Genomic DNA, 17942 nt, shown 5'->3' on the forward strand with positions numbered 1-17942 from the left:
AATTGCCAGTTCAAAGAGGGCAGAGATTTTCACTGACTGATTAACAAAGTTAATAGGTGAAGTCAGAAAATGTTCCTTTTAGAGTTTAGATAAATTAAAACTGCTTTTCTCTAAAGGTCAATTCCCAAATTGCTGCTAAGGATATTGGTGTCAGTTTCAAAACGTCTTGCATGTCCTCTATTCTCCATAGACCAGATTGTTGGAAACCCGGAATCAGCCCCGATGTCGGTGCGTTGAGGAGGCTGCTTAGAGACCCCAAATGTCGACCAGTGCTCCGAGGGATTTTTGAGAGTCTCCTGCATTATCTAACGCACAACCTGCTCAAGAGGACGACCGATAACACAAGCATGGAGACGCCAGAATCTAGCAGTGCATCACAAATTCACACAAGAAACACTGTCAAATCTGATCTGCAGAAGGCAAAAAAAACTCAGTTTCAGAAAGGCGTCAGAGCTGAAAGCAGTTCCAACACTTCTGAAAGGTGCAAAGCCAATCAAAGTCAATCAAAAGCAGAATTGCCATCTCGGCGCCTTACCACGTTCCAGCTTCTCCAATCTAAGTTCTTAAGGTCTTCGCCCAAACCTTTCAGCACCAATCAGAGGGCGGTAGGAACTCTGCCTCCCAGCAGAGGGGTGCAAGGTCAAGATAACCTTTTTAAAAACAGAAATCACAACACAGACACCAGGATCAAAAGGCTAAAAAGACGTGGTAGTGTGAAAGAAATTGTTGCTAAATTTGCCCTGGCCGAGCAAAAACAAGAGGGTTCTAAAACCTTGAAGGAAGAGCCAATCAAACCTAGACCCATTGGAAGAGGAATCCTCCTAAATTCCTTAATGACGAGATTTGAAAACATAGCCACTGCATGTAAGAAAAGTGATCTATTTTTGTCTCACAAGCCGGCTTGTGGGGGAGACAGGGTTGAATGTCAAATAAAAGAAAAAGTAGCTGGTGTTGAAAGAGGGAAACACCAGGTGAACGATCAAACATTCAACAAGCAGAACCCAGGGATGAGTCAGCAGTGTAACTCCGATGTGCAAAAATCAAAAAGTAATAATATTACAAGTGACCAACAGCAAAAGCCAGGTCAGCAGACAGACATTTTAATAAAAGCAAATTCACACACAGAAGATGGGAGTCATCTGAGAGCAGCAGATTCCTTGGCTCAAGAGGTTTGCTTTTTACTAAACCAAATGAAAGGTGAAGCTCGTGATGTTGATATTGAGAATAAAGGCTCAGAACAATTCAGCCAAATCCCGTCTACAGTCATAGAGGCTGAACTTACACAAAGAGTTAAATTTGCAGAGATAGAAGTACTTCCTTCAATGTCAGTGTCTGAATGGTCACTTCCACAACCCTGCAAAGTTCTTCCTCAGGAGGAAATCCCAATAAACTGGCAAAGAGCCACAGTTGTGATCTGCTCCCTTGCCTGGTCCACATGTACAGATTCCACTCCTGAACAATCTAAGAGGGAAATTAAATCTGAGGTTTATGAAAACTGGGAACAGGACAAGATATCAGAGGAAACCCAAGGAAATCTGTTGGGAAACCTGGAATGTTCTTCCAGTAATTTAGAGGGAGATGTATCCAAAAAAACAGACAGCATAGCAGACTCAAAAACCAAACCATATTCTTTGGAATATGCCAACGGAGAGATCAATCTCCAAAGACCAAAGCTTACTCAAGAAACGTTTTCAAGGTCTGTCATCCCATCTATTTACAGATTCAGTGGTGAAAATAATCCGATTGAGTCAACCCCACATCCCAAATGTATAACTTCTCTCTCTGAAAATCAGCTGTCATATTCATCTTTGATTCATCAAGGAAATGACGTGTCACGCTCAATGGAAGATATTGAAGACAAGGGCAGATGCAGTCCTCATTTCACTGGTCATCCCGCTGTAACAACCAGGAAATCAAAGGATGGAGCTGAAGCAACACACAAAGAAGCCATTGAAGAAAGAAATGAAGATGGAAAAGTATCAGCAAAAAATCATATTGGAAAGCCAGGAAACTGTAGCCATTTGGAAGAGACTGCTAACAAGGAGGCATTTGCAGGGAGTGACAGAGATAACGTAAAACAGAGGCCAAAGTACAAAACCATCAATTACGCAGATTCTTCAGTGAAACAAACATATAAGCCTAAAATAATACGATTTATGGACACATTCACTTTCTAGGTTTGGTGACCCAAGTCAGAATCTGCTAAAACTAAACAGTTACTGCTAATTTTGGCTAAACTTGTTGTTACATAGAGATCTTTGGGTTTTAAAGGAAGAGTGAAAATGAAAAACAAAATATTCAAAGTGAATAAATGTTTGTGAAGCCTAAACAACAGAAAACTACCTCAACCTTCACAGTTATATTTTGTGTAAATTAGTGTTGTCAAGTAGAATTTTATGGTCTGTCTGGTATGTCGTTTTAAATATTGCATATCTCCTTTATCACACCTCCTTTATCCTTTATCCATCCTTGAGTACTCATGCTTTGAAAATAAATTAGCTAATTCCTGTTGGTATCTAAAATCCACAAGGTAACAAGTATCTTTACAAGGCTGTTTACACAGAAGACAGTAGGTTTTTTTTATGACCTTGTCTTATTACGTTTCTCATTCTTTTTCATGTGAAGTTACAATATCGCAGCTACCAGACACATCTCGGCTGTGCCTAAATTGGGACAAAGTGAGACTTGTTCAGAGTTGATAAGCGCTCGCACCGCAGAGACAAACATGTCCACAGTTGGAAGTGAATCAGCTGAGGCAAAGCCCAACACCTGCAGGCAGGATCATACCACTGCAGACACTCTGAATATCAACTTTTTCCTGCAGTTTTACTAGAGAACGACACAAAATGAGGACATAAAAATTTGAATTCTTAAAGATGTTTAATTCAAGAAGAAATTGTGGGGAAACAAAAGTCTATACATCTGTGTTAAAATGGAAGGATTTTGAGAAGTAAATACAATGAGACCACATATAGCTACATCAAAACTTTTCTCCACCTTTGATATGACATTTAAATTATGTAGCTCAAACGAAAAAAAACTAATTTGACAAAGGGACAAATATAAAAAGGAATAAAGCTTCAAAACCTTGGTTGAATAGCAAACAGATATTTTATGGAGTCACCTTTTGATTTAATTTTTGCATTCAGTTTTCTCTGGTAAGAATCCGTCTACATCCCACTTCCTGGCTGGGCTATGAATACCCACTCAGCCTTCTCCAAATCTTTCTGACTAAAAACATCTGTTGTCCTCAGGCCTCTTCATGTGACCTCACAGATTTTCTGGCCCCTTTAACTCTGGACTCTGTCTCACTCCAGACATTTTTGTATTTCTTGTGGTTTCATCTGTTGATGTTAGCATATACTCACTGTGACTCTAATAAATAAATTCAGTTTTACCTTCAGCCTAAGGTCAAAACAGATTGTTTAACAGTTCTTTTATCCATCTAGACAGAAAAAAGCCAAATTCCATCTGAAAAAGATGGAATGATGCTGCCCCCACTATCTTTCCCTATGAGTACGGTGTTCTTTTATTGATGTGCTGTTTCAATAAATGGTTTGTTCACACATACATTTTGAAATTACTGCCAAAAGTTGAATCTTTCTTATGGAGAAATGTTAGATTTTAGTTGCGGCAAAAAATGTTTTGTAGGTGACACATTGTTTTTGCTGCATTTTAGTGCTTTTAGTCATGTACGATTAAGTGTCTGTCGAGAAACGCAGCTTATTGTGATTGCATTGTTTTTAAAAGATAACATCTTGTGTTCTTCAAACTAGTGAATAATTTTGTATTCTGTCTGTTAAACAGATCACAGGCAATAAAAGTGTGTATTTTATTTTAAGGAAGCTATTCTAAAAAGTATTAACAATTTTTGACCTGGTGAAGCGTGTGTTTGTATTTTCTTGCAAATACTGAGAAGATTACAAAGTAGGAATCTTAACAACAACAAAAAAAAACTTCCCACTTTTCCTCAAAGCCCCATGAATGCAACTTGAGTCCCTTTTAAACACTCAGGAATCTCTTAGTTACGACGTTACCGTAAATCCCGTGAAGGCAGCATTAGATCTGATTTAGTTTGTTCCAAATCCTCGGTTCAACTGCCCGGGAAGGAGGAGGGACACTAATTGGATAAACGTCCAGGAACATACGGTGGGTGGGATCGCTTTGGGGCTGGTTCTGGATATTTTCTTTGCTCTACAGAACAAGTTAGGTTAGCTCAACGAGAGACCGAGGACAAGCGGGAGCAGGTGCTTGTGGATGGCGATAAAAAAAAAAAAAAACAGAGGAAAACTCTCCAGATTCCCGACACGACTGATTGTGTTGACTGCGGCTGTATTGATAAAATATAAGGGTGACTTAGTTTAGAACTACTAATTTACCTCGAAGGGGCTTCGGGAATATTCCTTACGGATTTTGGGATTCTAGAGTAAGTTAATCTTAAGGGAGAGCGAGCGAGAGCGGCGTCCCGTCCCGATTCTCTGCACTCCAACATGGAGAAAGTGAGCCTCCAGGACATCTCGCCTCAACTTAACTGTGTGTCGATTCGCTTGTGAACTTTTTGGTTTTGGAGAGGGAAAACGCGTCGACGTGCAAATGCTGGAATCCTAGCTCAGTTTTTGTTGTACTGGAGCGAAAGCGGCAACGGGGACGCAAATCAACGAGACACGATCCACCATGGACCAGAGTACGGCTAAAGACAGAGTGGACAGGTAAAGCTGGGGGACCTAACGGTGTAATTCATCACCGTTAAACACGGTTAAAATGCTATTTTATCAATAACAACACCTCAACAATTTCTAAGCCTTTCAGAAAAACAAAGAGCTGCAAGATTATTCTGGTCCTCACGTTGTGCATGTTGGTGAAAATGTATGAATCTAGGCAATCTAGTAGTTAGCCAGTGACTTGTTACATTAATAAGTTAGTAAAATAACGGTTGTTTCTTTGAGTCGCCCTCCTTTATCATATTTTTGAACATCAGTTTTATTCTGAAAGCGTACATTTAGACTGCAGTCTGTTAGCATTGATGTATTATGGCTTGCAAACTCTTGTTAAATGTTTTATAATCGTTTTAAGTTAAAGATTTACTCCATTGAGAAGCTACCTCCTCATCTCAGCTGTTGTGTATTTGAACTTTATTCAGCACTAGATTAAAAGGACGTTTCACTACTTTTAAAATATCTTGAAGTATGTTGATCTTTATTTGTTCATTTCCAAACAGTAGTCCATATCAAGAATTAAAAATGAATAAAATCATCAAGTAAAAATGACACAGCCATCACAAAACCAATAAACAGTTATTCAGTTATGTTAGACCAGCTATAGTTAAAAATATTTACACATTCCCGAATGCTCAAAACTCAAAAATTCTCAATTTCAGAGCTTTTTATGACCGTGGTGGATGTAAAGCCAGGTCTAAAGCCACAACACTTACACAAACTTAGATATCCAAAATTTTAAAGAATGAATATTCTGTGTATTATAATTGAAAAATAGAGTTAATGTTTGTTTTTTTTTATGGGTTGACTTTTTTTTTTCTTTTTGCGCACTCAAATGCTTTAACTGTACACTGAAAATGCATTTGGTGTAAGACACTTTTATTTTAGGTTTGATTTTTTTTCCCCTAAAAAAATACTTGCAATGAAGATATTTTCTGCATTAAACACACATTTTCTCAATTTTGTTTTTTGTTGTCACATTTTTCCCCATTCTCATTGAGCTTTAGCATCTTTTTCTGCATCGTTTTTAGTATATGGAACACAACTAATTTAAACTTTCTTTAAGTTTTCTCTAATGGAAATACTCTATGTAAAGCATCTCATTTGCATCTGAGCAGGAATAATGCAGGTTATTCTGATGACAGAAATGGCTGCAACATTTATGCAATCACTTAAAACAATATTAAGTGATCCCAGTGTCTAGTTTGCTGCCATACATATGGACATTAAATCAAATGTCCTTTTGAAAACTATAGCTTTGTTTTGTTAAATGTCAGCTCACAAATTATTTATAGCTTTATTTTAATTAATCCTTTGGGTCATGTCTTGATTTTATGTTCCACTTCGGTTTGTGATCACACAGACTCAAAACAAACCTATCAGATTTCTGAACTGATGGTCTGTTAATGTGTTAGTTCCTCCGGCATGACTTTGCTCTTTGGGAAGGTTAAGCAGTAGGAAGATTAACATGTTACTTAAGGCATTAGCTGCAGCTACCTACACCCACACTTTGTCTTCTAGGAAAGGAAGATATGCCTGCCATGCCTAAATTAGCACGACGTAATCAGTGGTTGTCGAATTATCACAACTATCAATACTAGCATTACTAGACCGACATGGGAACCAGTTCTGTTGATTGTATTGAGACAAGTTAAGTTTGACTACGGCCTAACGTAATTCTGAAAACAATCCCTCCAGTTGCTCTTTAAAATTAGTTTGAAACATTTTTCTTTTTGGCTCAGAATTGATCCGTATGGCTTCGAGCGCTCGGAGGACTTTGATTTTGAATCCTACGAGGAGCTCATGTCCGAGTATCTCATCATCTGCACCCGACGCTCCATCAAGTGGTCCAGACTGCTGAAAGATACTGGCAAGGTGCAAAGGACTGTAAAACGTAAGTGTGAAAACCAAACGCACCCGCGTCCACGCATAAACGAATGGCCGCACCGAAACCCAAGCCAAACGTTCTCCTTGTCGTTCAGTAAAGCGCTACGTACGCAAGGGGATCCCCAATGAGCACCGCGCTTTTATCTGGATGACGGCCAGCGGCGCTCAAGAGCAGCTGGAGAAGAACCCAGGATACTACCAGTCCATGCTGGTGACCCACAATGACTCCAAACTGGTGGAGACCATCAGGACAGGTCAGGCTTCAGCGGCTGCTTCTTCACTCTGAGATCATCTCCTTTATAGGGCTTGTGCCGAGACGTGAGCTGCCATCCCAAGTTCAGCACATTTTTGGCTGCATTCACTCTTCCCTTAATTCAGATCAGTCCCTGCGGCTGAGAAACACACACACACACACACACACACACACACACAAACGCCGGCACACACAGCACAATGTTGCTGCATTTTTATTTATTTTTTCACTGTAGGAAAGGCTTTAACCAGATGAGCATTTCCTGGTTTATCTGGCATACGTGCTCCTTGGATCTTTTTAAATGGCATTGATTTTGCTTGTTTGACCAGAGATACGTTTTTTTTTCTCTCTCTCTTTTTTTTTCCTTCATCGTCCTAAAGTTAATTTGTAAGGATGAAAGAAACTTTATTGAAATAAAGTTTTTAAAATGCTATTCTCTGCTTTAAAAGTAATCAATTTCCTGCTTGTGTTTAATGATGCGTCACTCTTATCCATATTTGCACCCACAAACCTGCAGAAAGCATCATTACCATCAGCTTGTTTGAATCTTTCAGACTTGAACAGAACGTTCCCAGACAACGTCCTGTTCCGCAAGTCTTCTGACCCGTGTCTGCAGAAATCTCTGTTCAATGTGCTGCTGGCCTATGGCTACCATAACCCATCGGTGGGCTACTGCCAGGTACTGCTCGCCTTCCTTAATCCAAGCTGAAACAGATTTCTTTTTATCTTCGTTTTAGTTTGTAATAATTGCAGTTCAGAAAAATAATACGTCAACATCATTAACTAGATCAATCGCTACTATAGGTAAAAAATTAATTTCTATGTTGTTGCAAGTTGGTGTAGTGGAGTAATAGAAAACCAGGAGAACTGACAGTCATGACATGGATTCTGCTGATTTGCTGAAACTGAATCAGAAGAGTTGTGATCAAAACCACTATTTCAATCTGGTGTGCTTATATACTACAGACCACAATTTCAAATAAAAATAAGACATTTTTTGGGAATAGTTTTTATAGCATTTTATGTAAGCGCTCAGAAAGAGGCTGGCTGTGTCGGCTTGGTGCGCCTTTTTGTTTGTTTATTAGAATTTGAAAGGCAAATATCGTTTACCAAAATGCAGCTGGCTTTAAATTCAAACAAGGTTTCAGAGTATAAACAGATTCCATTCATCCCCTCTGAAACCGGCGTGGTTTTATTTGGGACGTCTGTGTGTGTTCCTGGTACACACACGGCTTTTTTTTTTTTTTTTTTTTGTCATGTCGTGCCTGTTAAACCAGCAGGAACCAGTATAACGTAGCTGTAGTTTGGAAACTCCCCATCACACCTGGAGGGTTGCCATCTTTTCCACGACATGCAAATACTTTTTAGATATATTTTATAGTAAAGGTCAAATTATCAAATTATCAGCATGGTCAAGGTTTTTAGCAGATATCTTCAATTTTGTACTAGACTTTTAAATGGTCCTCCGAGTCAAACTGCTCTTCTGTATGATGAAATGTGTGAACGATGTATTCAAGTCTCATTTATTTTATTTGTTTTTCTATCTGTAGGGCATGAACTTTATTGCTGGTTATTTACTGATTATCACTAAAGATGAAGAAAAGTCTTTCTGGCTGATGGATGCACTGATTGGGAGAATTTTGCCAGGTATGTTCGCGAATCGATTTTCTTGTCATTGTTCGTCTCTACTCTGCTCTGGTGATCAGACTAATCCTGATGAGAATTTTTTTTACATGGGGCAAAATAATTGCAAAAAAAAAAATAAAAAAATACAGTGGAAAAAGTGTGGTACAAAACACAGTACTCCTCTTTTAATATCTATGTTTTTGTGTATTGTATTTAATTTCATAGTAACCGCATTTACCCTGTAACTTTTACACAAGGGCAATCCTTTGTGCACCCAAATCAGGTTTGTTTTTATTTCTTACACCTGGCCAAATACAACAAATGTTTTCAGAGTGACCTAATTCCTGTTCTTGTCTCTAAGAATAGAGTTGTTTTTTGTTTTTTTTTCTAACGCAAAACAACTTGCAAACTGGATGCCTCTTTTTTAAAAGAGGCAAATGTGACAAACTTGTTCTAAGTTTTGGCTCTGCTATGATTTGCATATCCTGTTCCTACAAAAAAAAAAAAAGAAGAAAAAACTTCCTGCTTTATTTGTGTGACTAAAATATTGCAGCTTAGTTTATTGTTGAGCTGGTAGAAGTTATTTTATATCCCACAAGTGCTTCTGAGTTGGCAATTGTTTTTTTTGTTTTTTTGGTCTACGTATCAAAACGTTTTGAGTGAAACTCTCACTGTTTGGGTCATAGATTACTACAGTCCTGCTATGCTGGGACTGAAGACGGACCAGGAGGTGCTGGGGGAGCTGGTGAAACTCAAAATCCCCCGAGTGTGGCAGGTGATGGTGAAACACAATGTGATGTGGACACTGGTGGTCTCTCGCTGGTTCATCTGTCTTTACATTGACATTTTGCCTGTGGAGGTGAGCATGTGTATTGTATATTTATATATTTTTAATACTTTGTATTCCAATACTCAATATTAGAACAATACTGGAAAAGAAAATATTTGAATCAGGAAACGTACTGACCTTTTTTTTTTTAAATGGAAAAACAAGTGGTTCGATGGTGTTTTGCAAAGGCCTTTTAAAATCTTTCCCTCTAGTCTCACACTTTACATACACACAGTTGATTCTACCGTTTGGTTTTAGACGAAAACGTGGCTTTGTGTTTCAGTTCCGACAGCGGAGTTTCTCCTCCTTTAAACGAGTTGTTGTTGCCGTCTCCCTCCGTTTGAGTTGAAACGATGTTGGCTCCAGTATTTGTTCTCCAAATATGGGAGGAACTTTTAACCAGGCAGTAACACATGGAGACGTTACGCCGTTTTCTCAGAAGTAGATCTGAACACAAACACTGCACGAGTTCGGGAACATTAGTGCATTAGTTTCATATATTCCTCCCTTACGCTGATGTTTTGGGTGGAGAACATTAGAAGGAGGATATAGGACAGAGAGCATTTGTGGAAAACTTTAAAGATGACTATATGTATATATATTTTTTATATATATATATAAAGAAAACTGATTTTTTTCCTACAAATTGTTTGCATTTCTAACAGCATTCTGTTTTTGTAGTTAAATTACAGATTTATAATTTTTTTTTTTTTACATGAAGCATTACATTTTTGTTGTTTTTCCCTCAGACCGTTATGCGGATTTGGGATTGCCTTTTTTACGAAGGTTCAAAAATCCTGTTCCGTGTAGCTCTTACGCTGATCCATCACAACCAGGCTCTGATCGAACAGGCCAAATCCCTGCCAGACGTCTGTCAGGCCTTCAAAGACCTCACGCAGGGACCATTTGTTGAAGATTGCCACCCTTTCATGCAGGTAAGAGGAACGGCGGGCGGCGGTGCGTCCCATCTTTGCTCCTGAAGGAAGTAGTTTCACTAGATGGGAGCTCGCTCAGAATAAAGGAGTTGTCCCGTTTTATTTCTGCTTCTGTAATCCCATAATCCTGGTGCTTCTCGCCTTTCCAAGAAAATCTTCACTGAACCGGGAAGTCTCTCCATGGCAACCCTGACCAAGCTCCGTGCGACGTGTCGTGGTCGACTCGCCGAAGGAGAATCCTGACCTGGACTTCCAAGAACGTCCGCCGATGCATTCCAGAAGGGTGGAGCTCCCAGTAGCTCGTTTACACCCGAGTCACTTTACACTGAACTTTGTCTTAAAGCATAAACTGAGACAATCAAAGCTGACATGTTGTGCTTTATGACCCGATGATTCCATTTCATGCCATGAAATTTGTCTTAAGTGAAGTTTCAGATTTTTGCACTTTAATCCAGGATGGCAAAAGCTAAATAGAAAAACCTGAATGAAAACAATGTTGTTCCCTTAAAGCACAGCCCAGGAATAAAAATGTCCACTGTATATCACATCTTTGTCAAAAATTTAAACACTTTTTGTTTTTTAGGTGAAAAGTTGAATGATGAAATGTATTGATTAAATATTTTGAGGTGTTCATGTTAAAACTAATCATTTAAGCGAAACTGTCCATTACTGGAGATGTGAGCTTAGTTTATACAATGTATTTAAATCAAGTTACCTTGGTGATCCAATACAAGCACAACCGAAACAGCTGCTCTGTCTGCGTTTTATGTACCAGGAATCACTCCAACATGGACTCTAAATATTTTTATTACATTACAGGAAAATGCATAACAGAAAATAGATATTTCCGTTTGAAAAAAAAAAAAAGCATTCTTATTTTTTGTAAGATGGGGGAAAAAAAAAGATGGAAACCAATTCATTTGGTACTTGATCAATGAGTTGTTACAGTAGAATACTGTAGGATTCTACTGTAACAACTCAGATTTAAATCCGAGTCATAAATAAAACAAGAACTCAATTCAGCAAACAAGCATTTGTGTACCCAAAATATTTCACTAAATGGCCATTAAGGTTAGATTTTTCTAGAATCCCATTCTTGAGTTCTTGGGAGGCAAGTTATAAAAGAGAAGGACCCAGAAGGTAAATAAAAGTGTAGTTTATTTTAGTCAAAACTGTCATTTTGACCAGATTAAATGTTGAAATGGAGAGAATTGCTTCCTGTGTTTAATACAACTCATACCCTCTGGTTCTTGCTTTAAATTTGAGAAGCTTCTCAAATTTCTGTATTGTTAAATAAATACGCAATTTACATCCAGAAAGGAGGGGAAACATTACACCAGCCTGAGAAATCTGAGAATCTCCCCTTTGCTGTGCTTCATTAGATATTTCCCTTTTCATCAAGGATCATAAAGGAGAAAAAAAAAATCCTCGACAGAATCTCTGGCATGAGATTTTAAAAGATGTTACAGCGTTTGATTCTCTTTTCTATCACAGATAATCACACAGCTTTAAAAAAAAAAAAAAAAAAAAGCGATTCAAGCGATGTGTTCACCTGTCAATATAATCTCTGAGCTGAAGCGTTGAGCGGACTTGCTCCTCACCAGCTTCAACGTGACAAACATCTAAAGTCAGCAAGTAGTTCACGTTTTATCACCCACACAAGAAGTCAAAGAAAGAAAAAAATATCCAGGACATGCAGAGAACAACTTTCACTCACTCAAACTTTTCCTTCACTTCCTCCCACAATTTTTATTTTCTCCCTCCTTTCTCCCAGCTCTCAGTCCGTAAGGCTCAAGTTAAACCAAGCGTCTGCTCAGATGGTCTGGTACCCAGCATGGCTCCTCTTCCTGCCTATTAGATACGCGATGAGGATGATGAGCACCAGACCAGCCAGTGCTGCTCCAACGATGATGGGGATCAACATCTGGTCCTGGTCCAACTGGCATTCCTCCGCTGCACAGAGCAGGTTTACAAAATAAATAAAGTGCTTTGGATCTCAATTTCTTCAGTTCTGAAAATGGAAATTAAACCCCAACAATACCTGCTGCAAACTGGCTGGCTGTGACTCCAAACGGCTGCACCTGCAGTCTGAATGTGTTGAGAGAGAAAGCTGGGACCACGAGCAGAGTCTGCTCCGTGTTGCACATGTAAGAGCGTCCCAGCGTGCTCCGGAGGTAGTCCAAACTGGTGTTACTGGCTGAGAAAGGAGCTGGGAAGAGAATGCACCAGAAATTTGGCCGAGCAAACGTTGGCATTCGGAGCAAAGACACTCAAAACCAGCGACCTACCAGTCATGTCGGACCAGTTGGCCAACAGATTTATCCCACTCAGATGGTACTGGCTAGTTATTGAGTTCTGCAAACAGGAAAACAGTGCTCACCGCTTGTAATGTTTGCACACGTTACTGGAAATTGAGTGGAAACGCAGACGTTACCATGGAGAAGGTCAAATTGAGCGTGGTGGTTTGTTGTGTTAAAACTAAGCTGGCAGTGGTGCTGCCACACGATCCTGATGTTACCGTCAGATTGGGGTTCACGTTGACCAATTCCTGAACAGTCTGGCAATGGAGAAGACAATTTTTTATTTTATTTTTTGAATACCTCATACTATTATGCTAAATGACAATGATCGAGCTTCATGCCGACCTTATTTTGAGCCTGAGAGACGTAGGAGACGTTGAGCTGCAGGCCCATTTTGGCGAGGAGACAAACGGTACCGCTGCTGTTCGTCACAGAGAACACTCCGGTCGCGGGCGTTCCTGGTGGAGTTGGTGCCGGAGCCGCAGTTGTAGTTGGAGTAGGGGGCGCTGTGGTGGTGGTTTGATCTGCCGCGCACACACTTTCTGTGACGAGACACAACAGATGCCTGGTCAGTTTCGATGCAATAATAATATATAAAAAAAAAAAAAAGATTGTTTTAAAAGAACAAAACGTACCTGCTGGGCTGAGGTCATTTCCTGGCATGTACGCCTCCAGCCTCATAGCAGAGAAGGTGACGGCAGCTCCTCCCGCTCTGATGGTGGTGGGGCTCGCACAGCGGTAGGTGGTGTTGATCGGAGCCCAGATCCCGACCGAGGAACTCACCACAGTCACTACGCCTGAAGGACACAAGCATGCAGGCAGTGAATTAGTTAACATATAATGTAACAAAAACTCATTCAGAACATCCACTCCCAAAAAAATTAAACCATCAAACTGTTATAGTTATATTCTAATGATCCCTATCTTTGTGTAATTGCTGCAATATTAGGAGCATTTGCGAATGTTTTTGTCAGAGTGAGGTCTGAGTTTTTTCACAATTTGTCACATACCATATTGTCACAACATGACAGCGTATGTAAAAAACAACAAAAAAAAACAACTCTTTTTATAAAAGTTAAATACTGCAGCTTTAAAACTGGTAGTAAACATGAGGCGGGACCACTTTAATGCACGTTCTCACCAGAGCCGTTAGACTGCGGGAACAGCGAAGTGTCGCTCAGGTTGTACTGGAGCGTCAGGTTAGTGACGCCATAAAAACTCCCATTTTTCGCGAAGCTGAGGCCGAGCGCGTGACCCGATCCGAACACCGCCACCAGCCACGGCGGGCGGCCTGCTGCTCCACACGAGCTGCTTGCTGCGTCGACCGAGGTGGAGTCCGGCAGAGAGGTGGAAACATTACTCTGAGGGGAGAAAACAAGCGAGTTCATAAGGTGACACAGCAGAGCATGTAATGCCGAGAAAAGGAGACGCTTTTCTGATTCTACGCAAGCAGAATATTGAGCACTTGCCGTGCTGTTGAAGGTGGTGTATGTGATGAAGAGCAATGCAGACAGCTCGGCTTTGATGCAGGTAGAGTTCCCTTCCTTCACCTCAAGAGTGACTGCCTGAGTGCAACCTGCAAATGAGGACACAATAAAGGGACTGAAAACAGCTACATAACATGGAGATATTTTATTTAAAAAATTGTATAAAATTCAATTAAAAGACTGGGACATGTATACTTAAGTTGTTGTTTTTCATACAAGTATGTTACCAATTTATATAAACCTGAGTTCTGAGTAAGAATATGAAGAACTACCACTTCTGCTAGGAAATACTAACGCATTCATATTTTTCACAAATTTAAAAAACAACGCTGTATCTTAATTATATATTTGGGGGGGATTTAGATGTTTTTCTTTGTTTTGTTTTTACAAAAGTGGGTCTTTTTTATTGGAGCTCAAAATAGTTTGTTGCAAATATTCCCAATAGTTTACAAGTCATTTATTCTTAGTTACTGGTTCGATAGCAATATTTTTCACAGTTTCTTCATAGTCTTTGCACTTTTGCTGCAAAGATTTCTGAACCTTGTATAAACATAATGTTCTACAGAAAAAAAGTTACAAATTGGCAGGGTCCAATGCGACTCACTGCTGATATCCATCTATAAAAACAAGAATGACAGTTCACACAGACCTGCCACTAGAGGTCGTAAGAAACAGGAAACTTTGAGACAAAGAGGAACAAACTTAATCTCTAAACCTTAAGATTGTGAAATAGAAATTGTCCTGCTGCGCCGAGATTTTTCCAGAGCTATTTATGCAGACTTTGTACGAAGTAGCAATGTAGAAATTGACACACGTACACAGAAAGCTGTTAATACATTATTCATAATGTGAAACCTGCCAAATTACTGTTCCCTGGCTGCGGGTGTGCGCAGTCCTGCTTTCAAACATTAACAGTGAACATCCTGAACTTGAATCACCAGCAGTTACCAGACTTGCATATTTAAACATTATCTTTTACAACACAGACTTTATTACAGTCTCCCCAAGAATCTATAAAAAAGTTAAAACCGAAATTATAAAAAAAAAAAAAAAAAAACTGGAATAAAAATACTTAATTCCTTGCATTGTTTTCTGTTTTCATATATATATTCTGCCTGAGTCATGATGCTATGCAGTTTTATTTATCAGACAGTCAGCTTCTCCTGATTTCTGACAGCTGAAATGACCCAATTGTTGGGAGCAGTCTCGGTTTCAGGCGTCTCTCCACCTCTGCCAGTTGCTGCCTTTTTTTAAAACGTGTCCCTCAGGTCACCTCTGTTCAAAGCGTAAACACGCAGTAGACAGCTTACACAACGCAACAATCCTGTCATGAGGTAAGCTACTGTGTGTACAAAGTATAAAGTATAAAGTTAGGGTTTTAATGTCAGACAGAAAGCTATCCCAAACTGCAGCTTGAGCACACCGGACAATATTGATGCAGGAATTCAACGACTCAGAAGAGAAACTGCAAACAGCCGGTGATTAAAAACTGCTAAGTTTATGTTTAAAGAATGCTCATAAATGAAAATATTCAGCACTATTCAAGCTAGTAATGGTCTGCTGTTTTTTCCCCCCGGCGTCAGCAGCACTATGTGCCTGTGTGTGTGACAGGACTTCACCAGTTTCTAAACTAACACTGTCTGTGGGCCCCTCCAGAGCTCTGAGCAACACAAAGCCATTATGGCAGTCATGTGAAGCTCTCAGATGAAACAACAATGAGGCTTATCTGTTGGTCCACAACATTCACAATACAAGGCCTTTATATCAGTATCAAATACAAAACAAACAAACAAAAAAAAAACACAAAGTATGGTGACTTCCTGAGACTACAGTCAGGATTTTCAAAGACAGGGAAAACCTTGAAAGGCTCTGAAATCGAAGATACTGATCCTTTTTTAGGGCAAAGTGTCCTTTAGTAGCTAATATTTATCATAAGGATTTCTAATTTATTTCACCAGTGCTTATTCAGTTAAGTATGTATCATATCTGCATCTCTGTTAATTTATTAGGAAAAAAATATCTAAACTTTTATGAGATTCAATAAATGGTAACATGAGATTATCACTTGAGACACTTCAAATTGAAAGCATATCATTTTAAAAATGAATTGACTAATCCATCATTTCAAATTACACATTTGCAAATTCCTGTAATTTACGGAAATTAGACATGTTGGAGGTTTAATTTACTGAACGACTAAATAAACATAACACAAATCGTGCTGTTCATTTATTACGAGAATAAAAACAACGTGAAGTGCGAGACTTATTTATATTTGATCAGCAGTGGTATCAGTTGCTTAATCTTGTGATATTAATCTTAAAGTAGTAATATTTTTATTTCAATTAGTAACAGCCATGCATGTGATGCAGCAGTTTTTCCACACCCGATACTTTTAATCAATGACGGGCATTTTAAACGTGACTCCAGAAGTTATTTAAAAGGTTTTCAGGACGTGGGGTCCGTGTTGGTGGAAGGCCTTAGGGAAAAATTTTGCAACCTTCACTGGTAGCTGAAGGAGGGGTTCAGCTTCCTCGGAATCTGGGGTCTCAACTCCAGAACAGCGTCACAACTGTGACGTCGTTCAGGCTAACAGTAGTAGCATTTAGCACAGCTTTTAACAGCAAAACACTCACCTAAAATCGCCAGACAGGCGATGAAAAGCGGGGCCAAGCAGTCCAGGACTTTCATCTTAGGTGTCGAGCCCATGCACAGGTTTCCTCCTTCGTCAAAAAGATGGAGAATTGCCCCCGGGGTGGATGATTCTCCACTGCAGGCGCAGGTGGGTCAGCTGCTGCTCCTGCACTTGTTTTCGCGGACCGTTAGCTGAAAGTGAAGCAACGGCAAGTGGTGATGCTGCCGCTCCGGTTGTTTATCCGCTGGCCGAAGATGGAGAGCGCGGGGATGTTAAGTATCTGTAAATCAGCTCCTGCAGACGGAAAAGCGTCAAAAATCGTGGCTAAATATGTGTGATTAAACTGCGTCTTTCATGAGAACTGGCAGCGTTCAGGGCGACCCAGTCACGTGAGATCACCCATCCCTCCCCTGCTTCTTCTTCGTCTGCTGCTGAGCTGAGCTTATCAGGGCTCCCCCAAAAATATAATAAAAAAAAATAAAAACACAAAATAGTGCGTTGTTGATGTTGAGAAGTAAAACACAAATAGCAGAAAAGACTAACTATGACTTAGAATATAGTACAATAGCTGACCCCTATTGAGAAAAATGAATAGAATTACTAAGAATAATACTTCTTAGTATTAAGGTTACGTAATTTGAGCGTGACAAGGAGGGGTTGATGGTGTCGGCATGCCTTATGTTTCTTCCTTCCTGTTTATTATCGCAACACAATCAGAAGAGCGTTATAAAAAGGTGATAGAAGTGTCTCATGCTTAGTTTTGTGCTGCAAGTGGCAGGGGGTCTGCACGGCCTGCGCTTTGCAAGCTGCAATGTACATAACTTGTGGTCAGTCAGCTGACGCCCTCATCAATTCACGAGGCTGTGCAAAAGCCCAGAGGGAACACAGAGGCTGCTTTAATGCTACTCTCCACCACTTAGCAGCTGCCTGGTACATTCTTACTGCATAGTTGAGTTTGTTTTAACTTTACACAGATTCCCAGGGATTACACTATGATTTTAGGCAACAGACTTTCGTGATCACTTCAACGGAACCATAAGAACTGATTTAAAAACACTTTGTTTTCAACTTCACTTCAGTGAGCTTGTAAAGTGAAATTCACAAGTTCAATTGGTAAAACTAACTTGGGTAATAAATGTTTTTTTCTGACTTTGAAAATTTGGTTGTCGCTCAAACTCAGATGTATCAAAACCTACCTAAAGATGTTGGGGGAAGAGAGTGAACCTAGACAATTTGCATCATAGTTATGATGTGCAATACTTTATGAATCAGGCA

General features: G+C 39.6%; 2 protein-coding genes across 2 annotated transcripts; one reads left to right on the forward strand and one right to left on the reverse strand.

Annotated features, from left to right (window-relative positions):
* Positions 1 to 4044: 4044 nt before the first annotated feature.
* grtp1a (growth hormone regulated TBC protein 1a) lies at positions 4045 to 10990 on the forward strand. Its single transcript, XM_015045894.1, has 8 exons — positions 4045 to 4709; positions 6458 to 6609; positions 6698 to 6856; positions 7410 to 7534; positions 8406 to 8502; positions 9168 to 9340; positions 10060 to 10245; positions 10396 to 10990. Exons 1-8 carry the CDS (start codon positions 4675 to 4677, stop codon positions 10486 to 10488), a joined length of 1020 nt encoding a protein of 339 aa, XP_014901380.1. The 5' UTR covers positions 4045 to 4674; the 3' UTR covers positions 10489 to 10990.
* Positions 10991 to 11385: 395 nt separating this feature from the next.
* On the reverse strand, positions 11386 to 17098 carry lamp1a (lysosomal associated membrane protein 1a). Its single transcript, XM_015045893.1, has 9 exons — positions 16669 to 17098; positions 14015 to 14121; positions 13687 to 13906; positions 13181 to 13342; positions 12891 to 13087; positions 12680 to 12802; positions 12534 to 12600; positions 12287 to 12454; positions 11386 to 12198 (listed from the first exon to the last, which is right to left on the reverse strand). The coding sequence occupies exons 1-9, from the start codon at positions 16739 to 16741 to the stop codon at positions 12059 to 12061; spliced, it is 1257 nt and encodes a 418-aa protein (XP_014901379.1). The 5' UTR covers positions 16742 to 17098; the 3' UTR covers positions 11386 to 12058.
* Positions 17099 to 17942: the final 844 nt, after the last annotated feature.

The sequence above is a fragment of the Poecilia latipinna genome, unplaced genomic scaffold (assembly GCF_001443285.1).
Source record: "Poecilia latipinna isolate Pla-1442-1.1 unplaced genomic scaffold, P_latipinna-1.0 Scaffold752, whole genome shotgun sequence".
Classification (NCBI taxonomy): Eukaryota; Metazoa; Chordata; class Actinopteri; order Cyprinodontiformes; family Poeciliidae; genus Poecilia; species Poecilia latipinna.